General features: G+C 46.9%; 1 protein-coding gene across 8 annotated transcripts in view; it reads right to left on the bottom strand.

Annotated features, from left to right (window-relative positions):
* Positions 1-22,599, bottom strand: part of PTPRZ1 (protein tyrosine phosphatase receptor type Z1) — a 656,962-nt gene that overhangs the window by 466,284 nt on the left and 168,079 nt on the right. For all 8 annotated transcript variants that reach the window (XM_078680698.1, XM_078680707.1, XM_078680718.1 and 5 more), the window contains exon 2: positions 13,436-13,501. In XM_078680698.1, coding sequence (XP_078536824.1) covers positions 13,436-13,501 — 66 coding nt within the window. The remainder of the gene's footprint in view (positions 1-13,435; positions 13,502-22,599) is intronic.

Raw genomic sequence — 22,599 nt, 5'->3', positions numbered from 1 at the left:
ATGAGTAGGAACCCTTTTGATGCCTCTCCTTCACAGATTCAGGTTACGGTTCCTCCTCCAATACCCCTGGCCAGCCCAGAGAGGTACTCAGGGGATCCGACCAAGACCCAAATATTCCTGACACAAATCATGATGCATTTTTCGTGCAAACCGGCCTCTTTTCCGACCAACCACTCCAGAGTGGCTTTTGCCATTTCATATTTGATTGGGGATGCGGCTAATTGGGCTGTACCATTGGTGCGTAACGATGACCCTATGTTGAATAATTGGTCGGCCTTTAGGGCCGAATTCGAGCGAGTGTTCGATCGCCGGGCTACAACCTTCAGCGCAGATCGAGAGTTGCTAACCTTGAGACAGGGTAAGAGAGATCTGATATCGTATATGACAGACTTCAACCGGCTGATAGCAGAAACCGCTTGGCCAGAAGAGAAAAGAATGTCTCTGTTCTACCAGGGGTTAAGGGATGGCCTCAAGGATGTTATTGCCCAAATAGATCCCCAGCCCACCACCTGCACAGACATGATAAATTTGACCCTACGTCTGGACAGCAGAATGAGCGATAGAGGGAGCGATCGGAGAAGATGGGATAGGGGGTTTCTTGGGTCTGAGGTTAGCCCCCGGAGAGCAATTACGGCTCCAGAATCTGGTACAGAACCCATGGAGATAGGGGCAGTCAAGGCCCCATTATCCAAAGAAGAAAAGGAACACAGGAGGGCCTTGGGCCTCTGCCTCTATTGTGGTAAAAAAGGCCACTATGTTAGGGACTGCCCTACCAAACCCAAAACCGGTGGCGTGTGGAACCGCAGCAAACGGTTGGCAGTCACGGCGTTGGGGGCAGGGGACAAGGGAGGTAGGGCGGACTCATCCCTAGATGTCAGTACTCCCCATCTTCAGATCCCTTCGTTAACGGTCATGTCCCTGTTGGAAACCGAAACGCATATACTCTTGCCCATGTGTCTAGAGAGCCAGTGTCAGAGTCATCAAGTGAGGGTCATGATAGATTCCGGAGCTACGGGGAACTTCATAGATAGTGGATTGGTAACCGCACTGGCCTTAGAGAGGGTGCCGAGAGACGTCCCAGAGGACGTATTGGCAGTGGATGGAAAGCCGCTGAAGTCAGGAAAGATCACCGAACAAACCGACTCTTTGGTGTTGTCAGTCGATATCCCGGGTGGTGCTCACAGGGAAGAGGTAACGTTGAATATCATCGAGGCGCCCCAATATGAGGTCATTTTAGGTATGCCCTGGTTAAGCTTGCACAATCCCACTATCAATTGGAGGTCCAAGGAGGTCCGGTTTGCATCCGAGGAATGCAGGGAGCATCTGGTTCCCGTATGTTTGACGTCCGCAGCAGTATCTTATCTGCCTTTGGTGGTTGCCACTGCTGCGGAGAAACTGGTGGTTTTGCCTTCGCAGTATGAGGCTTATGCGGAGGTGTTCAGCGAAAGCATGGCAGAACAACTACCTCCCCATCGGCCTTACGATTGCCGGATAGATTTAGTGGATGGGGCCACTTTACCTTCTTGTCGTGTGTATGCCCTCTCGGTTCCTGAGACCGCTCACTTGAAGGCGTATCTCGACCACTATGTGGATATCGGGTTTATCCGTCCCTCCAGATCACCGGCGGCCTCCCCCATGTTTTTCATTAAAAAAGCGAATGGCGAGTTAAGAGCGTGTGTCGATTATAGGGTATTAAACAAGAACACCGTCAGGAATAGATACCCCTTACCCCTCATTACCGTACTTCTGGATCAGGTGAAGGATGCTCGAATATATACACGGCTTGATTTGAGGGGGGCTTATCACCTGGTCCGGGTAAGAGAGGGCGATGAGTGGAAGACCGCATTCAAAACCCGTTATGGCCTTTATGAATATACTGTAATGCCGTTTGGGCTGTGCAACGCCCCGGCGGCATTCCAGTATTTCCTAAACGACGTTTTGAAGGAATTCGTGGATGTCTGTGCTGTTGTGTACATAGATGATATCCTCATCTATTCGGACAACACCATACAACATCACGCCCATGTGTCCCAAGTTTTGCAGAGACTGGGTGAGAACAAGTTATACTGTAAACTGTCTAAGTGCGAGTTCAGTGTGCTTGAGGTTGAGTTCTTGGGAGTGGTGTTGAGTCATGCTGGTTTACAGATGTCCGACAGGAAAGTAAAGGCAGTGCAGGATTGGCCGATTCCAACGAGCGTAAAGGAGGTACAGAGCTTCTTAGGGTTCTCTAATTACTACCGCCGATTCATAGCACGTTTCTCTCAGGTGGCTGCTCCGCTGTCTAGGTTGTTACGAAAAGGGGTTCCTTTTCAATGGACAGAGGACACCGACAGAGCCTTTCAGACCCTGAAAGATGCGTTCACTTCTGCTCCTATCTTGGTCCACCCCAAACCTGAACATCCTTTCATCGTTGAAGCCGACGCTTCGGATGAAGCAGTAGGGGCCATATTGTCCCAAAGGAATCACCTCACGGGCCAGTTACATCCAGTGGCATATCTTTCAAAAAAGCTCAGCATGGCAGAAAGGAATTACACTATTGCTGAGAAAGAACTGCTAGCCATCAAAAAGGCGTTTCAGGAATGGCGTCAGCACCTGTGGGGGGCTGCGTTTCCTGTTACTGTGTATTCCAACCACCGAAATCTGCAGTATATGAAGACCGCTCGCAACCTCACACAGAGACAGATGAGGTGGATGCTCTATTTTTCGGAATACGATTTTGTGATCACATTTCGTCCTGGGGCTGACAACAGAAAGGCCGATACCCTATCACGACAACAACAAAGGGGGGTGTCCACAGAGACTGCAAGGCTGGAACCCATCGTAGAACCTGGAAAGGTGTTGTGTGTTGTCCAGGCTGATACGTTCTTGGATCGAGTTGGGAAAGCAAAGACCCCAGGGGAATGGGTCGTGTGGGCTACACAGGGGAGCGGACGTACCCTTAAGAAAGGCCTCCCTTTCCAAAACGCGAAGCTGTTCCTCCCAAGCGAAACGCTCAAAAAGACTGCTTTTGGATGGTGTCACGATTCCCACTTGGTGGGACACCAAGGGGTGTGTAAGACAGTTCAGTTGTTACAAAGGTACTTTTGGTGGGACACGATCAAAAAAGACGTCGTTGAGTGGATAAGAGCGTGCAGTGTCTGTGCCATGGCAAAAACAGAGACCGGAAAAAAGAAAGGGTTGTTGTGTCCGCTTCCTACCCCCAACAGACCATGGCAACATATCAGCATAGACTTTGTAACAGGACTACCTCCGGATCAGGGTATGACCGCCATCCTAGTGGTGGTAGACAGTCTCTCCAAACTAGGACACTTCATCCCTTGTGTAAATTTGCCTACAGCGGGACAGACAGCCCAGCTACTGATGTCTAACATCATCAGGCTACACGGGATACCCGAAGTCATCGTATCAGACCGTGGTCCGCAGTTTATTGCCAGGTTTTGGAGGTTTTGGTGTCAGGCCCTGGGTATTCGTTCCTCTCTGTCCACCAGCTTCCATCCGCAAACAGATGGTCAAACGGAGAGATTGAACCAAACCCTTAAAAAATATCTCCGGTGTTATGCGGCAGACGCACATGACTCTTGGGTCTCGTTATTATGGATGGCTGAGGTAGCCTATAATAACGCCTGGCATTGTTCTTTGGGGGTGTCTCCTTTCTGTGCAACGTATGGGTACGATGCCAAGGTCCTTCCACTTACCCTTCCTAGTGGTATAGCGGATCAACCTTCGGTTTTGAGTCACATGCAGAAGATCCAGACAATGCACAAGAAGATCAGATCCCATCTGATTAAGGCTAAGAAGGAATACAAAAGATACGAAGATCAACACCGAAGACAAGGCCCAACGTACGCAGTGGGTGACAGGGTGTGGTTGTCGACCAGAAACATCAGGTTCAAACTCCGCAGCATATTTCACCCTAAATACATTGGGCCGTACGTGGTGGTGAAAAAACTCAGCTCGGTGGCGTACAGACTGAAACTGCCCGGTTCGCTTCGTATCCACCCAGTATTCCACTGTAATCTGCTGAAGCCAGCGTTCTCGGATAGGCACAGGGCGCCTCCTCCGGTTTTGTGTGATGGGGGTTTCGAGTATGTCGTGCGGAGCATCAAGGACTCCAAGTACAGGAGAGGGGTGCTTTGGTACCTGGTGTCATGGAAGGGGTATTCTGCAGAGGACGATTCCTGGGAACCTGAGTCCAACATCCACGCTCCGGTGGCTATCCGTTCATTCCACAGGAGGTTCCCTCTGCGCCCTGGTCCTAGGAGGCGCTAGAGGGGAGGGCATACTGTCAGGTCTCGTCGGGGCGCCTGCAGTGTAGCGCGCCGCGAGACGGATGCCTCTTCAGACTCAATACGGGGTAAGAACTACATTACCCAGAAGCCCTAGCTGAGGCTACATCAGTCAGGGCGACACGCATCCTGTTGCGTGTTATTCCGTTTCCTGGTATCCGGTGTTCGGAGGAAGGAGTTCGCGTCTTGCTGCTGGCGGAGGGGCTCGTCCTGGACGTTTGCTGTGGTTCAGCTGGTCAGGTAGGAACGGCCCCTCGCCGGTGTCTTCTTCGTCATTAAGCGGAGCGCTGTGGGGATTCCACGCGTTGCCGTTTGTTGCTAGGAGCGCGCAGTGAAGTAACTGCTGCGTTTGTTGCCTTTTTGCTTTGGGATAATTTCCGAGGAGCGGAGCGGAGTGGTAGGATGCCACACGTTGCCGTGTCCTCTTCCTTGTGTTTACTTTCAACCTGGGTGATACTCCTGAAGGAGGTGGTGCACTGAGGTGGTCGCAGCTTCAGGCAACCAGTGCAAGCGCTTGTGTGTTTTTCTTATGGTTTATGGAACAATCAGTATGCTCAGTACTTAAGGAGCGCTGTAGTGGTCGCAACTACGCGTTGCCATAGGATCAGTCCTCTTGGGATTGTGTGTGGTGTCATACTGGAACATTTCCGCTTTCTTCCCAAGCCCCTTGCTTATTTACTTTGCTCTCTTTTCCTTGGTGTCTGGGGACTGCCTGGTGTTCAGAGGGTGCTTTTCTCGAGGGAGCGGAGTGCAGTGGTTATTGCTTCCCACGCACTACCGTGTCCTGGATTGAGACGTGTACACAGCTGCCTAGTGCAATATCATTTCGTTGGTTTTCTTTTATGGTGGCAACACTTCCACGGAATCCCGTATTCTACAGGCATAGGCTGTGTTCAAGGTATAGAGGAGGGTTCTGTTTGGGTGACAAGCGTGTTTGTGTATGGGAAATGCAATGTGTCTAATCTATGTGTGTTCCTTATAGGTTTCATGTTCATATATGTCCACAAAGAGAACAGCCATAAACCACCAGTGGGAAAGACTTGCCTTTTTTCCTCACAGGTATTCAGACTACCTATCTATACTTTAGCTGTTACAGGTGTTGTACGACAGGTGGCCTTACCTTTATATGTTCTGTCGTTACAGGTACCTCCCTTCCCAGCTGTCCCCTTCCTTCCCTTCCCTGTTTGTTATTTTACTTTTCCCCTCACCTAATGGCTCAAATCCTCTGGTAACTCAAAGTCAGAGTGTTTGTGACGTTTGGAGGTGGGCTTTATATTCATCACTCGGATCCTGTGGAGCGGACCTGACAAATAAATCTGGAGCAGATCATATTAGGAGTAGGTGGAGCCGGTGATGATGGCATAGTGCGTGAGATTTGATAAAAAGGATTGACAGTAATGCATAGGCCAACCCACCACGTTAAAAACGGCGCTTTCCTTGTGAAAGAACGAGTGACATGTCATGCATAATTACATTTGGACGGCGCGGTGATATATCAAAGTGGGGGTGAGTGAACGGGGGGTGGCCAGCTAATGGGAGCTTGGAGGTATGAGCTCAGTGATTAGGGTTTGTAGCTTATCGGAGTTGGATTTACCATTTGTCAGGCTGGTTCGGTAGTTTGTAGGAGAGCGCCACAATCACACATTTCCTGGGGGTGGGAGTGGTGTGCTCAGTTTAATGCCTGCCTTTAGAAAAAGGATGGAACAGAAGGTGACCCACGATTTAGGCAGAAAGACCGGTTCAGGAATGGGAGGAATAAAAATAAATAATTACCGGCTTGGGAGCGGGATAGCTCTGGTTGACGAGACCGGGACAATCGCGGCTCGCTGGAAAAAGAAGGTAGGATTTCAGGGTGGATCCAAGCGTAGTTAAGTTGGGCATGAGAAGAATAGGGGGGGCGCTAACTTACTTGTTGGGCGGGTGCTTGATGGCATCCACGGCATCAGGCAGGCGGGGATCGCTCTTAAGCCGGAAGTGAGGGGCCGATTAAAATAGGACGTTGGTGAAAGGGAAAAGGGACAAGGCTGGCAGTGGCAGCGGCCATTTTGGTACAGGATAAAAGAGCGTGTTTGTGGCGGCCATCTTGGAACGGTGAAAGTGATGCATAAGTGTGATAAAAATCGCGAGTGACAATATTTACAAGGTGCAGTAGAACAAAATTAGTACATAACTGCTAAACAGTTTCATTTAGTTGAGAAGAGCCATAAGTGCATATTGGTTTTGTATTAGGATTACATTTCGTTGGGAGGAGAAACCTTTTTTCAGACGTTTCGGCAATCAAACCAATTTCGGATACTGTTGGTTCGTAGTATCCAATGCAATTCCTCTTTGTTCAATAGTTGTGATATATCAGCACCCCGTGGTGGTGGCTTGATCATTGTAATTATAGTCCATGACAGATCTTTTTCAGTGTGTCCTTTGTCTTTGAAATATTCCACAAGAGGGGCATTTGCAGTGTTGCAATGAATCCTTCTGCGATGCTGTCCTATCCGGAGCTTTGCTTTCTGGCTGGTTTGACCTACATAGAGCAGCATGCAGGGACAGAAAATCGCATAAACTACATTCGAGGAGTTGCAATTAGAGAAATACTTTCTTTCAAACTTTATTGCGCCAAAAGTAAAGGTTTTTCCTTCAATGGTGGAATCGCAGTATATGCAACCGCCACATTTCACATGGCCTGTCAAGACGGGCAGGCCCCATGCATCATTGAGTGTGGTTTTCAGAATGGGTTGTGGGAGGAAGGCCTGTACAAGATGGTCTTTTATATTTTTCGCTCTTTTAAAAGCGAACAATGGGTGTTCCAGATTCAATGTGCCAGCATTCAGTACTGGCCAGTGCTTCAAAATACTTTTCTTAATGGCATTGGATGCTGGGGAGAAAGTTGTTACACATATAAGTTTCTCTTGAGTTTTCTTGGGTTTAGGTTCCAATAGGGTTTCTCTAGGGCAATACCATGCTCGTTTTAAGGAACGGCGTACAAGTTTTCTTGGGTAGCCCCTCTTCCTAAGCTTGTTACTCAGAGTTTTTGCCTCAGTGAAATAGTCTTCTTTGAAATAGCAATTCCTCCAAATACAGAGAAATTGTGAGAAGGGAAGGGAGTCTCTCAAGGCACGGGATGATGACTATTGTAATTCAACAGGGTGTTGCGCTCTGTGGGCTTGCGGTGCAGATTTGTTGTGAGACGGCCATCACTGTGCTTGATTTCCAGATCGACAAAGGGCATTGACTCTTTGCTTGTGGCGAGTGTGTATTTAAGGCCCCCACTGTTGTTGTTCAGCCAATGAAGGAATTGGCTAAGTGAGTTAGGGGAATCTGTCCATAACATGAAGATGTCATCGATATACCGCTTCCACAGGGCGATGCCACTGTGGAAGGGATTCGATATATTCAGGATGCATGATGTCTCTAGGTTGTCCATATAGAGGATCGCTAGGTTGGGGGCAAAAATGGCCCCCATGGAAGTACCCCGTACTTGACCATAAAATTGTCCCTCGAAAAGGAAAAAGTTCTTTGTCAGGCATATTTCCAAAAGTTGGAGGATAAAGTTAGATGGGACATTATGGGGGCGTGGTCGTGTATCGAGGACTTTCTCAATAACACGAAGTGATTCGAACTGGGGGATATTGGTGTAAAGAGATTCCACATCCAGTGTGCACATGGTGCTGGATGTGGGATCAAATGGGTGTTCTTCAATGAGATTAATCGTCGACATGCTATCTTTTATGTAGCATATAGTATCTGGGACAAATTGCTTGATAAAGAAATCAATGTAGTGTCCGAGGGGCTCCAGTATGGAGCCACAGTCCGAGACAATTGGTCGCCCTGGGGGGGATTCAGAGTTTTTGTGGATTTTAGGTAGGCAGTAAATAACTGGTATTCGAGGAGCCTTGGTATTGAGGAATTCACTTTCCTTTTTGGATAGAAAGCCTAACTCGAGGGCATCATTCGTGACCCCTAGAATCAGTTTTTGTATCAAATCTCACGCACTATGCCATCATCACCGGCTCCACCTACTCGTAATATGATCTGCTTCAGATTTATTGCCACCACCTTGGGGCTTTATTATATCGTGTCTGTGTTATTGAGAAAGTCCTCGATACACGACCACGCCCCCATAATGATCCATCTAACTTTATCCTCCAACTTTTGGAAATATGCCTGACAAAGAACTTTTTCCTTTTCGAGGGACAATTTTATGGTCAAGTACGGGGTACTTCCATGGGGGCCATTTTTGCCCCCAACCTAGCGATCCTCTAAATGGACAACCTAGAGACATCATGCATCCTGAACATATCGAATCCCTTCCACAGTGGCATATTCAGTGAATAAAATCCTGTCCGGCTGGACAAAGGACATACGGCCACATGCATCATTCTAGGATGTTGCATTTCCTAAATTGCGAAAATTAAGGAATCGCAATTTAGGAATTGCAAAATCCTATGCATCAAGAAATCCTACATTTTTTTAGGATTTCTTAATTTTCGGAATTTGCGATTCCTTAATTGCGAATCGCAATTAAGGAATGGCATCACATTGATTCCTATGGGCCCCGAGGCCCATAGGAATCAATGCCGTTTTGCATTTCTTTTTTTTGGAATTCGCAATTTGTTGATGCATTGCAAGGGTGCAGAGGGGGGTCCAAAGGACCCCTCCCTGCACCCCTGAAATGTATTTTAAAGTGCATGTTTCACACACACATGTCCTAAGGACATGTGTGTCTGTAACATGAAAGTTTAAAAAAAGCATTTTTGGGCATTTCCATAACTTTTCGCAAATTACCACGAGGTTCAACCTCGTGGTAATTTGCACCCCCTAATTGCTAATTCGCAATTTAAAAAAAAAATCATGCATTGCTTTTAAGGAATCGCACAAATGCGATTCCTTAAATGCAATCGCATTTTTTGGAAATGCAAAAAAATGCGGTTCTTTAAAAATTGTTTCCTGCATCCCAAAAAGTGAATTTGGAATCGCAAACGGCTGATTTTTCCGAATCGCACCGTTTGCGACTCCAAATTCACTTGATGCATGTGGCCGATAGTGTATGCCTATCATTATTCCGATCCTTCAAATACTAGGGTCCACTGTTCTCTATAATAAGTTACCGCCCAAGGTCCCTATTGGATTACCTTTGGGTTCCCTTGTTTCCTTGTATTAGCAGTAAAGAGCCTAGGCATGAAGCTGGACTATCCCTAAAAAACAGGTATCTGTTGTCGTAGGGAGTTATTTTGGCCTGGTGCGGAAACTCTGGAAACAGGTGACCTTGTTGTCTTTCTCTACTATGCGGACTGTCGTGATGACACTAATCTTGTCACACATAGATTATGGCAATGCAGTCTACATTGGGCTTCCAGATATACTTCTGGGGAAGCTACAAGTGGTCATGAACGATGCGGCAAGGCTGATTTTTAGGTTGCCAAGAAGAGCCCTTGCTGCTCCTCTGCTGCAGCAGCTCCACTGGCTTCCCATTAAGCAAAGGGTTAAATCAAGGGGCTGTGCATTGCTCACAAGTCTCAGTTTGGAGAGGCACCCAAATACCTCAACGATCGCCTCAGGTCCTATGTTCCCGGGCACACCCTTCGGTCATCAGAATCTTGCCCACGTTTTAAAAGAACGACCCTGGGGGGCTGGGCATTCTCTGTTACTGTTCCCCAGATTTCAAATAAACTGCCTGGCGGTATGCGCAAGGAAAGCAGGCTACTACCATTTAGGAGGAGACTTAAAGCCCTTCTGTATACAGAGGTGTTTAGTTAAGCCCACTCTGATGCAGGCCGTGAATAGTTGCGCGTGGGGATACTGGACCTCTGATTTATGTTGCATTGCTTAGAGACCTTCTGGTGATAGTCGCTCTATAAATGAACCCTAACATAACATAACATAACCCTAAGGCCCGCAGCACAATCGGTTAGTGAAAATTCCTGCAAAGTGTGGCAGGCACCTCTTAGATGCAGATGGCCAGGGGGCCCCCAATGTCTCGTTTTGACAGCCTTTCCATGACAGAAAGGCCAACATGGAAAGGCTGACGGAAACCGGCATCATCATTGTGACACTGGAAACACCGTCCAGGGATTATGGGGAGTTTCCAACTGACGGGCTCCATGAGCCTGTCGGAAAGGCTTGGTCGATCCCTCTGACTGCTGCCTCTGACTGCAAGCATCCTAATGCTTCACACGGACCACAGCAGTAAATGCGGTTTGGACCGAAACCGGCAAGCTGTCGGTTGCGGTCCGAAACGCATCATAATCCGGCCCTAATAGGTTGACAAGACCTTTATGTAGTTTGTTAGACCCTCACACACTCTATTGGTGTCATGCTTCATCGTTTGGTCTCATCCTGGTCCCTAAAAATCAGGATGGGTTCAACCATGTTCCAGGGAGCACTTTGTATATTATCCTACCGGGATCTCAAGATAAAAATACATCGGAATACCTAGGTATCACTCTATGGGTGGTGTCCCTAGTATGATTAAAAATTAATATTAAACTAGGTTCAGTCAAGACAATTTGGCAACTTGTTAGGGTCCAACTTTACATTTCTTGGAACTGATTTTTGGTGTGGATGCCATATTAATAAATATATAGGATACGTTCTGGTATAGTGAGTGTAGACAGGAGGACTCATTGGATATATTTCCCCTCAACCCCTCCTTAGCACTAGACTGACACTGTGAAATCAATTCTTCATATTTATTGGTGAGTATCCTCGACCAAACTTCTATCAATATTTGTTTGCCTTTGGTTTGAAGTCAAAGTGCTTGTTACTTTCTTGAGTGGGGTTCTGGGCACATTAGAAATTGCTTTTGAGGCTCTCGCAGCAAGCAGTGACTAGCAGTCAATGTTATATCTGAGGATCCTGTAGTAAGCAGTGCTGCCGTGTCAGCAGTCAGTGTTGCATCTGAAGTTCTCGCAGCAAGCAGTGAATAGCAGGCAGTGTTATATCTGAGGCTCCTGTAGTGAGCAGTGTTACAGTGATAGCAGTCAGTGTTACATCAGAGTCTCTCACAGCAAGCAGTGAATAGCAGTCAGTGTTATATCTGAGGATCATGTAGTTAGCAGTGCTGCAGTGTCAGCAATTAGTGTTACATCTGAGTCTCTCACAGCAAGCAGTGAATAGCAGGCAGTGTTATATCTGAGGCTCCTGTAGTGAGCAGTGCTGCAGTGTCAGCAGTCAGTGTTACATCTGAGTCTCTCACAGCAAGCAGTGAATAGCAGTCAGTGTTATATCTGAGGATCCTGTAGTAAGCAGTGCTGCCGTGTCAGCAGTCAGTGTTACATCTGAGTCTCTCGCAGCAAGCAGTGAATAGCAGTCAGTGTTATATCTGAGGATCATGTAGTTAGCAGTGCTGCAGTGTCAGCAATCAGTGTTACATCTGAGTCTCTCACAGCAAGCAGTGAATAGCAGGCAGTATTATATCTGAGGCTCCTGTAGTGAGCAGTGCTGCAGTGTCAGCAGTCAGTGTTACATCTGAGTCTCTCGCAGCAAGCAGTGAATAGCAGGCAGTGCTATATCTGAGGCTCCTGTAGTGAGCAGTGTTACAGTGATAGCAGTCAGTGTTCCATCTGAGTCTCTCACAGCAAGCAGTGAATAGCAGGCAGTGCTATATCTGAGGCTCCTGTAGTGAGCAGTGCTGCAGTGTCAGCAGTCAGTGTTACATCTGAGTCTCTCACAGCAAGCAGTGAATAGCAGGCAGTGCTATATCTGAGGCTCCTGTAGTGAGCAATGTTACAGTGATAGCAGTCAGTGTTACATCTGAGTCTCTCACAGCAAGCAGTGAATAGCAGTCAGTGTTATATCTGAGGCTCCTGTAGTGAGCAGTGTTACAGTGATAGCAGTCAGTGTTACATCAGAGTCTCTCACAGCAAGCAGTGGATAGCAGGCAGTGCTATATCTGAGGCTCCTGTAGTGAGCAGTGTTACAGTGATAGCAGTCAGTGTTACATCTGAGTCTCTCGCAGCAAGCAGTGAATAGCAGGCAGTGCTATATCTGAGGCTCCTGTAGTGAGCAGTGTTACAGTGATAGCAGCCAGTGTTACATCTGAGTCTCTCACAGCAAGCAGTGGATAGCAGGCAGTGCTATATCTGAGGCTCCTGTAGTGAGCAGTGTTACAGTGATAGCAGTCAGTGTTACATCTGAGTCTCTCACAGCAAGCAGTGGATAGCAGGCAGTGCTATATCATAGGCTCCTGTAGTGAGCAGTGTTACAGTGATAGCAGTCAGTGTTACATCTGAGTCTCTCACAGCAAGCAGTGGATAGCAGGCAGTGCTATATCTGAGGCTCCTGTAGTGAGCAGTGTTACAGTGATAGCAGTCAGTGTTACATCTGAGTCTCTCACAGCAAGCAGTGGATAGCAGGCAGTGCTATATCTGAGGCTCCTGTAGTGAGCAGTGTTACAGTGATAGCAGTCAGTGTTACATCTGAGTCTCTCACAGCAAGCAGTGGATAGCAGGCAGTGCTATATCTGAGGCTCCTGTAGTGAGCAGTGTTACAGTGATAGCAGTCAGTGTTACATCTGAGTCTCTCACAGCAAGCAGTGGATAGCAGGCAGTGCTATATCTGAGGCTCCTGTAGTGAGCAGTGTTACAGTGATAGCAGTCAGTGTTACATCTGAGTCTCTCACAGCAAGCAGTGGATAGCAGGCAGTGCTATATCTGAGGCTCCTGTAGTGAGCAGTGTTACAGTGATAGCAGTCAGTGTTACATCTGAGTCTCTCACAGCAAGCAGTGGATAGCAGGCAGTGCTATATCTGAGGCTCCTGTAGTGAGCAGTGTTACAGTGATAGCAGTCAGTGTTACATCTGAGTCTCTCACAGCAAGCAGTGGATAGCAGGCAGTGCTATATCTGAGGCTCCTGTAGTGAGCAGTGTTACAGTGATAGCAGTCAGTGTTACATCTGAGTCTCTCACAGCAAGCAGTGGATAGCAGGCAGTGCTATATCTGAGGCTCCTGTAGTGAGCAGTGTTACAGTGATAGCAGTCAGTGTTACATCTGAGTCTCTCACAGCAAGCAGTGCAGCAGAAACAGTCTTCAAGGATGCAAAGGCTCTCTTACTGCCCCACTGTGGTCCTGGCTGCACACCCTGCAGAAGGCTCTGAACTTCTGATTGAAACACTAGTAAACGCATACTATTTAGAGCCAGTGTCAAGGATTGCTCACCTGTGTATGACCAGTCGATCTCTTCAATAATTTTCCGCTGGTGTCTGTAGTATCCATAAACCAAATCTGGAAAAAAATGAAACAATTTACTTCCAGTGCACTATACAGCAGGGAGACAAGTAACCTCACTGTTACAAACGATTGAGTAACATGACAACCCTGCCCATCAACTGCAATTGCAAAGAAAAGCAGTGGCATGCAAATAGCACAACCAACAAACTCAGGTGGAAGAAATATAACAATGTAAGTGATATACCACAGAGCTCTCTACATCGGCCTAATTGCAAGTAGAACACCCACCCAACCAAGCACTATGACATCTCCAAAGGGGTATGACGTGCTATACCAATGTATTTCAAATTACAAAAAATGATGCTCTTTGTCAGTATTTCAGACGCCTGAGTAATTTGTTTTCCATCCCCTAGCTACCCATATATACTATTGAGTGCATGGTTAAGGTGAGAGGTTGTGTTTATTTACTTGTAAAGCGCATAACTCGTAACTTAATAGCACCTTGAAGGTAGAGCTGAGATGCATCCTGTTAGGAAGGTGCAAAGAGTTTGATGATGGTTGCACTGATCTGAAATGAGATGTATATACATGGCCCCATGTTAGAGGTGTAGAATTTACTTAATTGCGTGGAGCACAGTGCAGACCTGGTGGAGTTTGAAGGATGGCTTTGGGTCAGACAAGCTCCTGTGCTTAATTTGTACCAGACGTTGCAGGTGGTAGGCTCCAAAACTCTTTTGGGGACTGGGACTTTGGTGCAGACCAAAAAAGAAAAAAATCAGATAAGAAAGGAGAAGGAAGGTGACGATAGAGAGACTGTGAAAAAGAAAGAAAGCAGGGGTGAGAAGCGGGCTGGCAGAGTGAGATAGAGACTGTGGGCCTTAGCATGATGTGGGTCAGAATTGCCTCCGCCTGACACCGTCGCTGTCTCGGGACCGACCAACCTCTGGTCGGCAGTCCTGACACCGCAATTACAATGCAACAGCACATGTTGCGGTCGCCTACTCCCATTTCTCAATGGGAGATTGTGCTACGGCCGTAAACCGGCCATAGCGTAAGCTCCTAGAGAGAAATGGGAGATAGTGTTCAACCCTGCAGCGTGGCTGGCACCTCAAGGTGTCTGCCACATGGTGCAGGGACCAATAGGGGTGCACACTAGATGCCCCATTGGCCCCCAACCGGTGGCCGCAAAGAGAAGGGGGCCCTGCTAGGGGCCCTCAGATTCATTTTCCGACTGGCTTTCCATGTTGGAAAGCCAGGCATGGAAAGCCTGTCGGAAACCAAGCATTGTTATCCCAACTGTGGAAATGCCGTCCATTGGGATAAGGGCCGGTCTCCGACTGCCAGACAGGATCCTTGAGCCCGGACTCCGGATGGAATGACAGGCCGGTTTCAATTCCGACCGCCCAGATTGTAATTAGGCATTCGGAAGTGAAACCGACGATGAGTGTCAAAAAGCTCATCGTAATTGGCCCATGTAAGTCTATGGAGGTGGAAAAAAGAGGCATGAGGTGTAATCGAGACTAGGCAGTTTTGGTATTCAGCAATTACAGCATCAGTGGGCTCCCAAGAAAATGTTTGGACTCTTACTTTTTTTTTGTTTACAAATTAAAGGGAACATCCGGAGAGTGATATCACATGTTTCAAAGCTGAAGCATATGTCATTAAACAAAGCAACACTCTACAATGCCTGGTAGTGACTGTTAACAATGTAGGACTGTGTAAAAAGAACAGTATTTTTTCTCTTCACTGAATGCCCCTAGGGTTATCAGTTCATCCATGTTTTGCCCAAGACTTGGTGCATCGTCAGTTTCCAGATTATGTCTACTTCAGGAGCAGGGCATGATGACAGAGAAACATTAGCTTTTGTTACTGTTTCTGTATTACTGTATCTAACTTTTGCAAAAGGGACCATGTCACACCTGCTAGAAGATTCCTTCCCCGGCTCCACTTTGAAGACAGAATTTGGTTTTATCTGGGTTTTTTATGTATAAATATATTAACAACTTAGATTCACGTTAGGTTTTTTCTTAGAGAAACCTTGGAAGCCAAGAAAAAGTTTCTGAAACTCTGTTCCTACTGGACAAACTTAAATCCAAAGGGAGTCACCTTCTCAATCTAAGAGCCGGACCTCTGGAACTCATTCCCTGGATAGTTGAGACATCTGCCCAACTTCAACACTTAAAAAGTCACTACAAGCATGTCTCTTTGGATGGCTCGTGCCAAGAAACCTTTTCTAGGTAGCATGCATCACATGCGTTTTATGAGAGGTGGATAGGTCGATTGGTCGTGTGGCGCAACACAAGTGTGTGTTGTTTGGCTTCTTAGAGTAGGCAAGGGTGTCATCTTCCAGGCAGAGGAAGAGACTTCTGAAGGTAAGTCTGGCATGTATAACAAACCAGTTAACACTTCTCAGGAGACTATTTGCCTTTTTGAGGCACAGACGAGTCAGGCTCATGGTGCACCTTTTGGATTCTTCTCAGTTAGTGGACGGGCAGGTCAGGCGAGAGGGTGTTACATAGTGAAGGAGGGCGTTACCAAGTGAGATGACCAACACAGGGTGGTTTACAGTAGATGTGAAGAGCACATCAGTCTTTTCATGAGGATCACTGGGCAGAAAAATTACTTTTATGTCAGCTCCTACCTTAGCTCTGAGGCTAATGCAGCGCCCCTCATGACCACAAAGTTTCTCTCCTTGGCGTTTGAGTTCTATTATTTCAGCAAATAAGTTGGGGGCACAGCGTGTTCCTCTTCTTACAGAGCTGGAGTGGGCCAGGAAATCGGATTTTTGTTTTTGATCCCTTTAGCTTGAGAATGCTGTCCCAAACCCAGAACCTGGTTGTCCCAAGGCCCTTAGAAACAGATAATTGGACTTAGTGGGCTCTGAGAAAAAAAGGTAGGATTGCATGTCACCGGCAGTGAAATGGAGATGCAAATGGGCAGAGGGAAGTTGGTCATTTACAGGTTTGACATACAGGCTGGAGAAGGGTATAGAGAGATGAAAGCCTTCTTGGACTCTGCGGGCAATGGAGCTCTTAGGGAATGCAATTCTATTTTACAATCTAAGGCCCTCATTTTGTGCGGTCAGTATTTGAAATGGTACCAGTGCTTAATTTGTAAAAAAAAAAAAAAAAGTACGTGCCAAGGCCCTTCTCGGGAGGCCACTGCAGCCTGCATCAGTCATTGCCCCTGCCATCGCTGCCAATGACAGAACCAAAACAAGTATTAACCATCGCACTGCTACAAGTGTGACAGTTCAAACTAGCCAGGTGGCCCAAAGCTATAATAATGGTGTGAGCAACAGATATCATTCATTTTTAATGTACATTGCCTTATTAAACACTGTTGTTGTGCTGATCTCAAAATTTGACAGACAGCACCACCATGTGGTAGGTTGTCTCTAGAGCCTGTGCTGACAGTTAAGAGGTGGTTCCGAGTACAGGAAAACACAGGCTCAAATTAACTTGGTGGTACTATCGCACCCGATGCTACTTTTGGGGTATTGGTTAAACAGATTCTGTATTACAGTGGTATCACAAGTTGATTCCATATAGGCTAGGGTGGAATGGGGAATAACTTGCTGAAATCGGTGTTCCTGCAATGAGCCCTGTAATTGTGGGCATCTTATAGGGCACACACTTGCAAGATATTACCGTTTGAATTTGTCTCTCAAAAAATATTTAGAATTATCGCACCGGGTAACACCGCATCACGTGTAATCCCATTTCAGCCATTTTTAGCCAAAAGAGATTTACTGGGCCGTCCAGAATAAGGACCTAAGTACAGTCAGACAGGAAGGGTGTGAACCATTTGAGTTAGTGGTTTGAGGATTTGAGACCTGTCAGGAGATGGTCAAGTGTTATGTTGTGGCAGCACAGAGGTCTAGTAGGTTGATCCTGCAGTCACTTGCAGATCAACAAACACTAGTATTAGATTGCTTTTGATTCTGGGATGAGACTGGATCCTCGATTGATGGGTGTCAATGGTATGCAACGCTCAATCTGGCACTAGACATGAGTGGTAACTACCTTTCTCTTTTAAATTAATGTTGTGTTACATAGAGTGTGTGCAATAGGGTAGTAACATTTGAAATGTTGTGGGTGAAGTAACAATTGGTGAGAGAGTGTTTCAGGGCCTTGTTGACTTTTGCTTATGAGGATCTGTTGAGTTATAAAGAATACTGTCACAGGGCAAACCAAGATTTCCGATTGGCTGTGGTGCAAGGAGCTGGGTTGGGTCCCCTGTGTTTTTGGATAGCCTGTGGCCTTTTATTATCATGACCATTTTTAATCGGATGGTGGTGAGATGAAGAAACTTTTATCAACACTGTTCTTTTTGAAGTTGTACAAGGGTGGATAGTGGTTGGTGATTTGTTTTGGCCAGGGCTACGGATGATCTGATTGTTTTCACTTTTTTTTCTTTAAGAAAGTGCCTCAGATGCAGCAGAGTAAATGTGATTGATGGAAGAAGTAGTGTATGGATGAATAAAGATGGCTGTAGAATGCTTCTAGTGCCTCGCCGAAGGAATCTTATTTTGTGACTTCCGAGATTGCTTTTTTTTATGAGGAACAAGTGTGACTGGTGTGATTTCCAACTTCCAGCAATTTTCTTTGATCAGAACAAGAGGGTCCAGTAATATTGATGAGAGCACCAGATTCCATGACCTGAGTGATGCGCTTGGGAAGTGTGCTGAGAAGGGAGTGAGGGGATTTGTTAATGATGAGCTGTTTGAGGTTGTCGTCACTATGGTCTACAAGACATCAGATAGAAGTTCTTTGTTTGACCAACACTAGCCACGTATGTCCAAGAGGTGTTTTTTTTTCTGCAAACCCATTATGTAGTGGAAAGTCCTAAAGGGTTTTAAGATTGAGGGCCCCCGAATTTTTTGCTTCAGCACCCAAGAACTAAAAAAGGAATTGACTGAAAGGATCTGCAATCTGTGTGAGTTGTATTAGTGTGCTATGGGTTGAGGGCCATGACTGGAAGATAAGTATTTTGTGGTCTGGACATAAAACCGGAAGTGAGGAGACTTTGCTAATTTGCACACCAAGTTGGAAGTCTGTGTTAAGGTAGTGGCCAGTGATATGTGAGATGCTCTTGAAAGAGGCGTTTGAGGTCAGGCCTCCACGCGAGTGCAGGAGTTCTCTTGAGTGGAGACTGAATTGTTTGCTAGACAGGTCCTCAGGGAAGATGAAGGTGTTTTGTGCTATCGTAGCAACTCCTTCCCCTCCTCTAGCTTGTCTGTGAGTGGGGTGAGAACACAGTCCTGGGGCACTGCATTCAAATGGTTTCTGTGAATCATGTTTCTGTGGTGAGGAGGAGATCTAGTTTCTTCACTGCAACACTACCTTAAGTATACCCCTCTCAATACTTTACAGAGTAGAGCACCCATCCTCACCCACCCTCCTTGCTCCATACAGGATGTATGACGGTACAACGCGTACCGTTTCGAAGCGTGCCTTTACAACGCGTCTTTAACAACGCAAGTCGTTACAACGACTTGCGTTAGGGGGGCGCGGATAGTGAATAGTATAATTTACTATTCTAACACCAGTCCCCGTGGATAGTAGGGAAGGTGCTGGAATAGTAAATATACTATTCTTTATCCTTTAGCGCCCTCCAGCGCAAGTCGTGGTTACGACTTGCGTTGTAAAGGACGCGTCGTAAAGGCACTGCGGGGTAACATCCGCGTTGAAAAGGATGTTCCCCCTCCATACATGGCCCTCGATGCATCATCATGATCACATCATGACCACATTATGGGGCCGATTAGGATGGAGGATTTTCCGCCTCCTCCGGGCCGGCGGAAGCCACCTCCGGCCCGGAGGAGGCGGAAAATCCTCTGCGGAGGCTCCAAAGACCCACCGCCAAATTAGGATGGCTGGTGGGTCTGGAATTCCGTCCGCCGCTTTTCCGCCGCGGTCGGCTTCCGACCGCGGCGGAAAAGCTATAACATGGCAGGCGGTGTCTATGAGACACCGTCCGCCATATTATGATGGTTGTGTAAAACTGCTTTTCCACGGCGGCTTTTCCGCCATGGAAAAGCATACGGACATTCACTTTGGGGGCCCGTTGCGGGCCCCCTGGGTGAATGGGGGGTGGGGGGTGCACATGGGGGGTACCTATGGTACCCCCCTGCATTTGCGTGCACAAAGCAGCAGGCACCGTGCGGTGCCTGCCGCTTTGTGCATGTAAATGTAACACATGCTTTTTTAACATTGCTGGCGGGTGCAGCTTGTAGCTGCACCCGCCGCAATGTTAAATATAGAGGATGTGACCGCCACCCTGGCGGTCACATCCTAATCAGCACGGAGGGAACGCCGCAGCCCCTGCGGACGTTCCCTCCTCCTCAAGGGTGGCGGACGGACGCAAGTCCGTCCGCCATCCTAATCGGCCCCTAAGTCAATGATTTGCTGGAGCATGTACTAACTTTACGCATTTTAAAAATAATACCAAAACAACGCCTCCCCAAAACATTACTCTAGCACAAATGCAACTCATAACCATACCAATTCCCCTTGTCCCTGTGCAGATATGTTCAGAAAGGCAAAAAGCTGCCTAGCCTGGAGGTTCAGGTCAGACTGATCCATCTGACTGTCTGAGACAGCTTTGTACATAATACTCCACAGAGCTAATCCTTGCTCAAGATTGGATGGTTTTCATGTCTGTCACAGGAGCTTTGCTTTTATTTGTGTTTGACCCGCCTAAAGGAGCTTTCTGGTTTCACTGTTTATAGATTAGCCATTTTGTCATGCTATGAATGTAGCATTTCATCTAAGAATACAGAGCCACATTTAAACCACAACTAAATGCTGCATTTTTGCGCCTACTAATGATCAGAAGAAAAACTGCAGCGGAAATATTGAAGCTACAGCATGAATTTGGACAGACGTTGAAGAGAGTTATAGACAAGCATTGGCAATGCCTGTCAGTTGTACTTTTATGTAAAGGTAAACACGATTGATTAGCATTGACACTGCTTGTTGTGTTGTAGCATAGTCACAATTTTCAGGGTGTGTGAGCTTGCATGATTGAGTTTCATATTTTGAAATTAACCCTCCCTCATTTGTAGGCGCGGCCAACATTATAATATAAAATCCAAGAATTATAACCAAGTGGGATGAGGGGAGGATTATAGCCACAACAGTTCTACACCCTCTGCCCTCCCAGAATCATTGATGTCCTTAAATTACTTTACAGTATGAGGGTATTGGTACAATTTTCAGTTACCTGCATGTTGCTGTCACTCATTCCTAAACGGGGATAGCTACATATTCAAAAGACTCGAGGACTTGCGTTTCAATATGTGTCACTTACAATAAATTGAATGATTGTTTGCACTTCAATGTCTGCCTTAAGGCATGAATTAGATAACGCATATCTCCTATGCGGATTCACTGTCAGGGCGTAGGATAAATAGGAACTGGGTCCAGCTGAGGAGTGGAATACAGCGTATGGATGTTCCGCCTGATTTGTCAATTTTCTGTACCCAAGAGCTACAACCAGACACCGAAATTCAAAAGTCCTCCGGCTTGCCACAGCCTGAAATCTAACTTGTCAAATAACAGTCAGGCGGGAGAACTCTTATGACAAGTAGTTGAGGTCCAGAAGACAGCTTGGAGCAGACAAACTGCCGCCTGCTATAACAAAAAAAAATCATAACTGCCCTCACCCTTCTATTCTGACTCAAGTTTAATTCTCAGTTTGCCTGAAGAACTTGCGTCTCACGCGTGCTTTCTATTTATCATTTCGTAAATTACTATTCCCATGCTTACAGGCACCAGGCCCGGTTCTAGCGGGGGAGCTGGGTGGGCCAGGCCCACCCAAACATGAGCCTGGCCCTGGAAGTGTCGTCTCGAAGGCCAATAGTAAATGACCACTTTCATTTAAAACGTTCTGTTTTTCTTCCGAGGAGTTGCGTGATTGGGCCGGGGCTCTCTCACAGGCACCCCTAATCACACAACGCCTTTTAGAAAGGTGGGCTGTGTCCCTGCCCACTCGGGCAGGTACAATTGGGTCACTGGAAGGACCCAAATCCTTTCTTTGGCACTGGAAAAAAAAGTTTGTTTCTCCTGATTCACCTCTACTGGCTCCGCAGCTGCTTATCAGATCGTCTGTGACGAGGAACCAGCAGGTAAGAGAATGTGTGGTAATTTGTTCTTCTTATTAAAATTCAGGAAGGCCCAGCATAAGACATACTTCATATATGCTTCATTTACAATATAAAATGTCCAGATAACTCTGGCGATTAATAATCCTGCTGGAGAGCAATCCTTTGTCTGTTGGTAGTTTTGAAACTATTTTATGTGGATAGCCCAGTGGGTTGCTGCCTTTGTCACAGAGATTATTGTGTTACTTGCAGTTCAGAAGTTATAATCCTATCATAGAGCTGCATGCGAGCCTGAAGGGTATAGTTAGAACTTAGTGTTTTTGTGTGTTGTGATATAGTTAGAACTTCCCAGGTCTTTCATTACTCAAATGTTGCTAAATAGAGTTTGTTTGGGCAGATATACATTTTTATTAGTAAAGCCAACCCCCAAGCACTGGAGTACTCTTTAAATCTTGAGTTTGTGTTTCTCCAGACGAAACCCTCTTAAAATATACTGCCCTCCAGTATGGATGACATGTCATTCCTACACCTTGTAATCCTCATTGGTTTATGTGACATTCCCTGTAGACTGATTTACGTACTTGTATGATTCATTGTCTCTGCATAATGTGTGTGTGATGTAAAGTGCTGTGACACCCTACACTACGATTAGCGCTATACAACAAATGAAGATGCAATGCATATAAGAGAGGGGCTATGGAGAGATACGGGGCACAGGTGGATGGTGGCAGTGAGAGAATCGGAGAAGGAGGTCACTGGGGGAGGGGCTGCAGAGAGATGTGCGGCACTGGTGGAGGGTGGCAGTGAGGGAATCGGAGAAGGAGGACACTGGGGGAGGGGCTGCAGAGAGATGAGGGGCACTGGTGGAGGGTGGCAGTGAGGGAATCGGAGAAGGAGGACACTGGGGGAGGGGCTGCAGAGAGATGAGGGGCACTGGTGGAGGGTGGCAGTGAGGGAATCGGAGAAGGAGGACACTGGGGGAGGGGCTGCAGAGAGATGAGGGGCACTGGTGGAGGGTAGCAGTGAGGGAATCCCGAAGAGGAGG

The sequence above is a fragment of the Lissotriton helveticus genome, chromosome 1_1 (genome assembly GCF_964261635.1).
Source record: "Lissotriton helveticus chromosome 1_1, aLisHel1.1, whole genome shotgun sequence".
Taxonomy (NCBI): Eukaryota; Metazoa; Chordata; class Amphibia; order Caudata; family Salamandridae; genus Lissotriton; species Lissotriton helveticus.
This window is presented reverse-complemented; position numbering and strand designations above follow the sequence as displayed.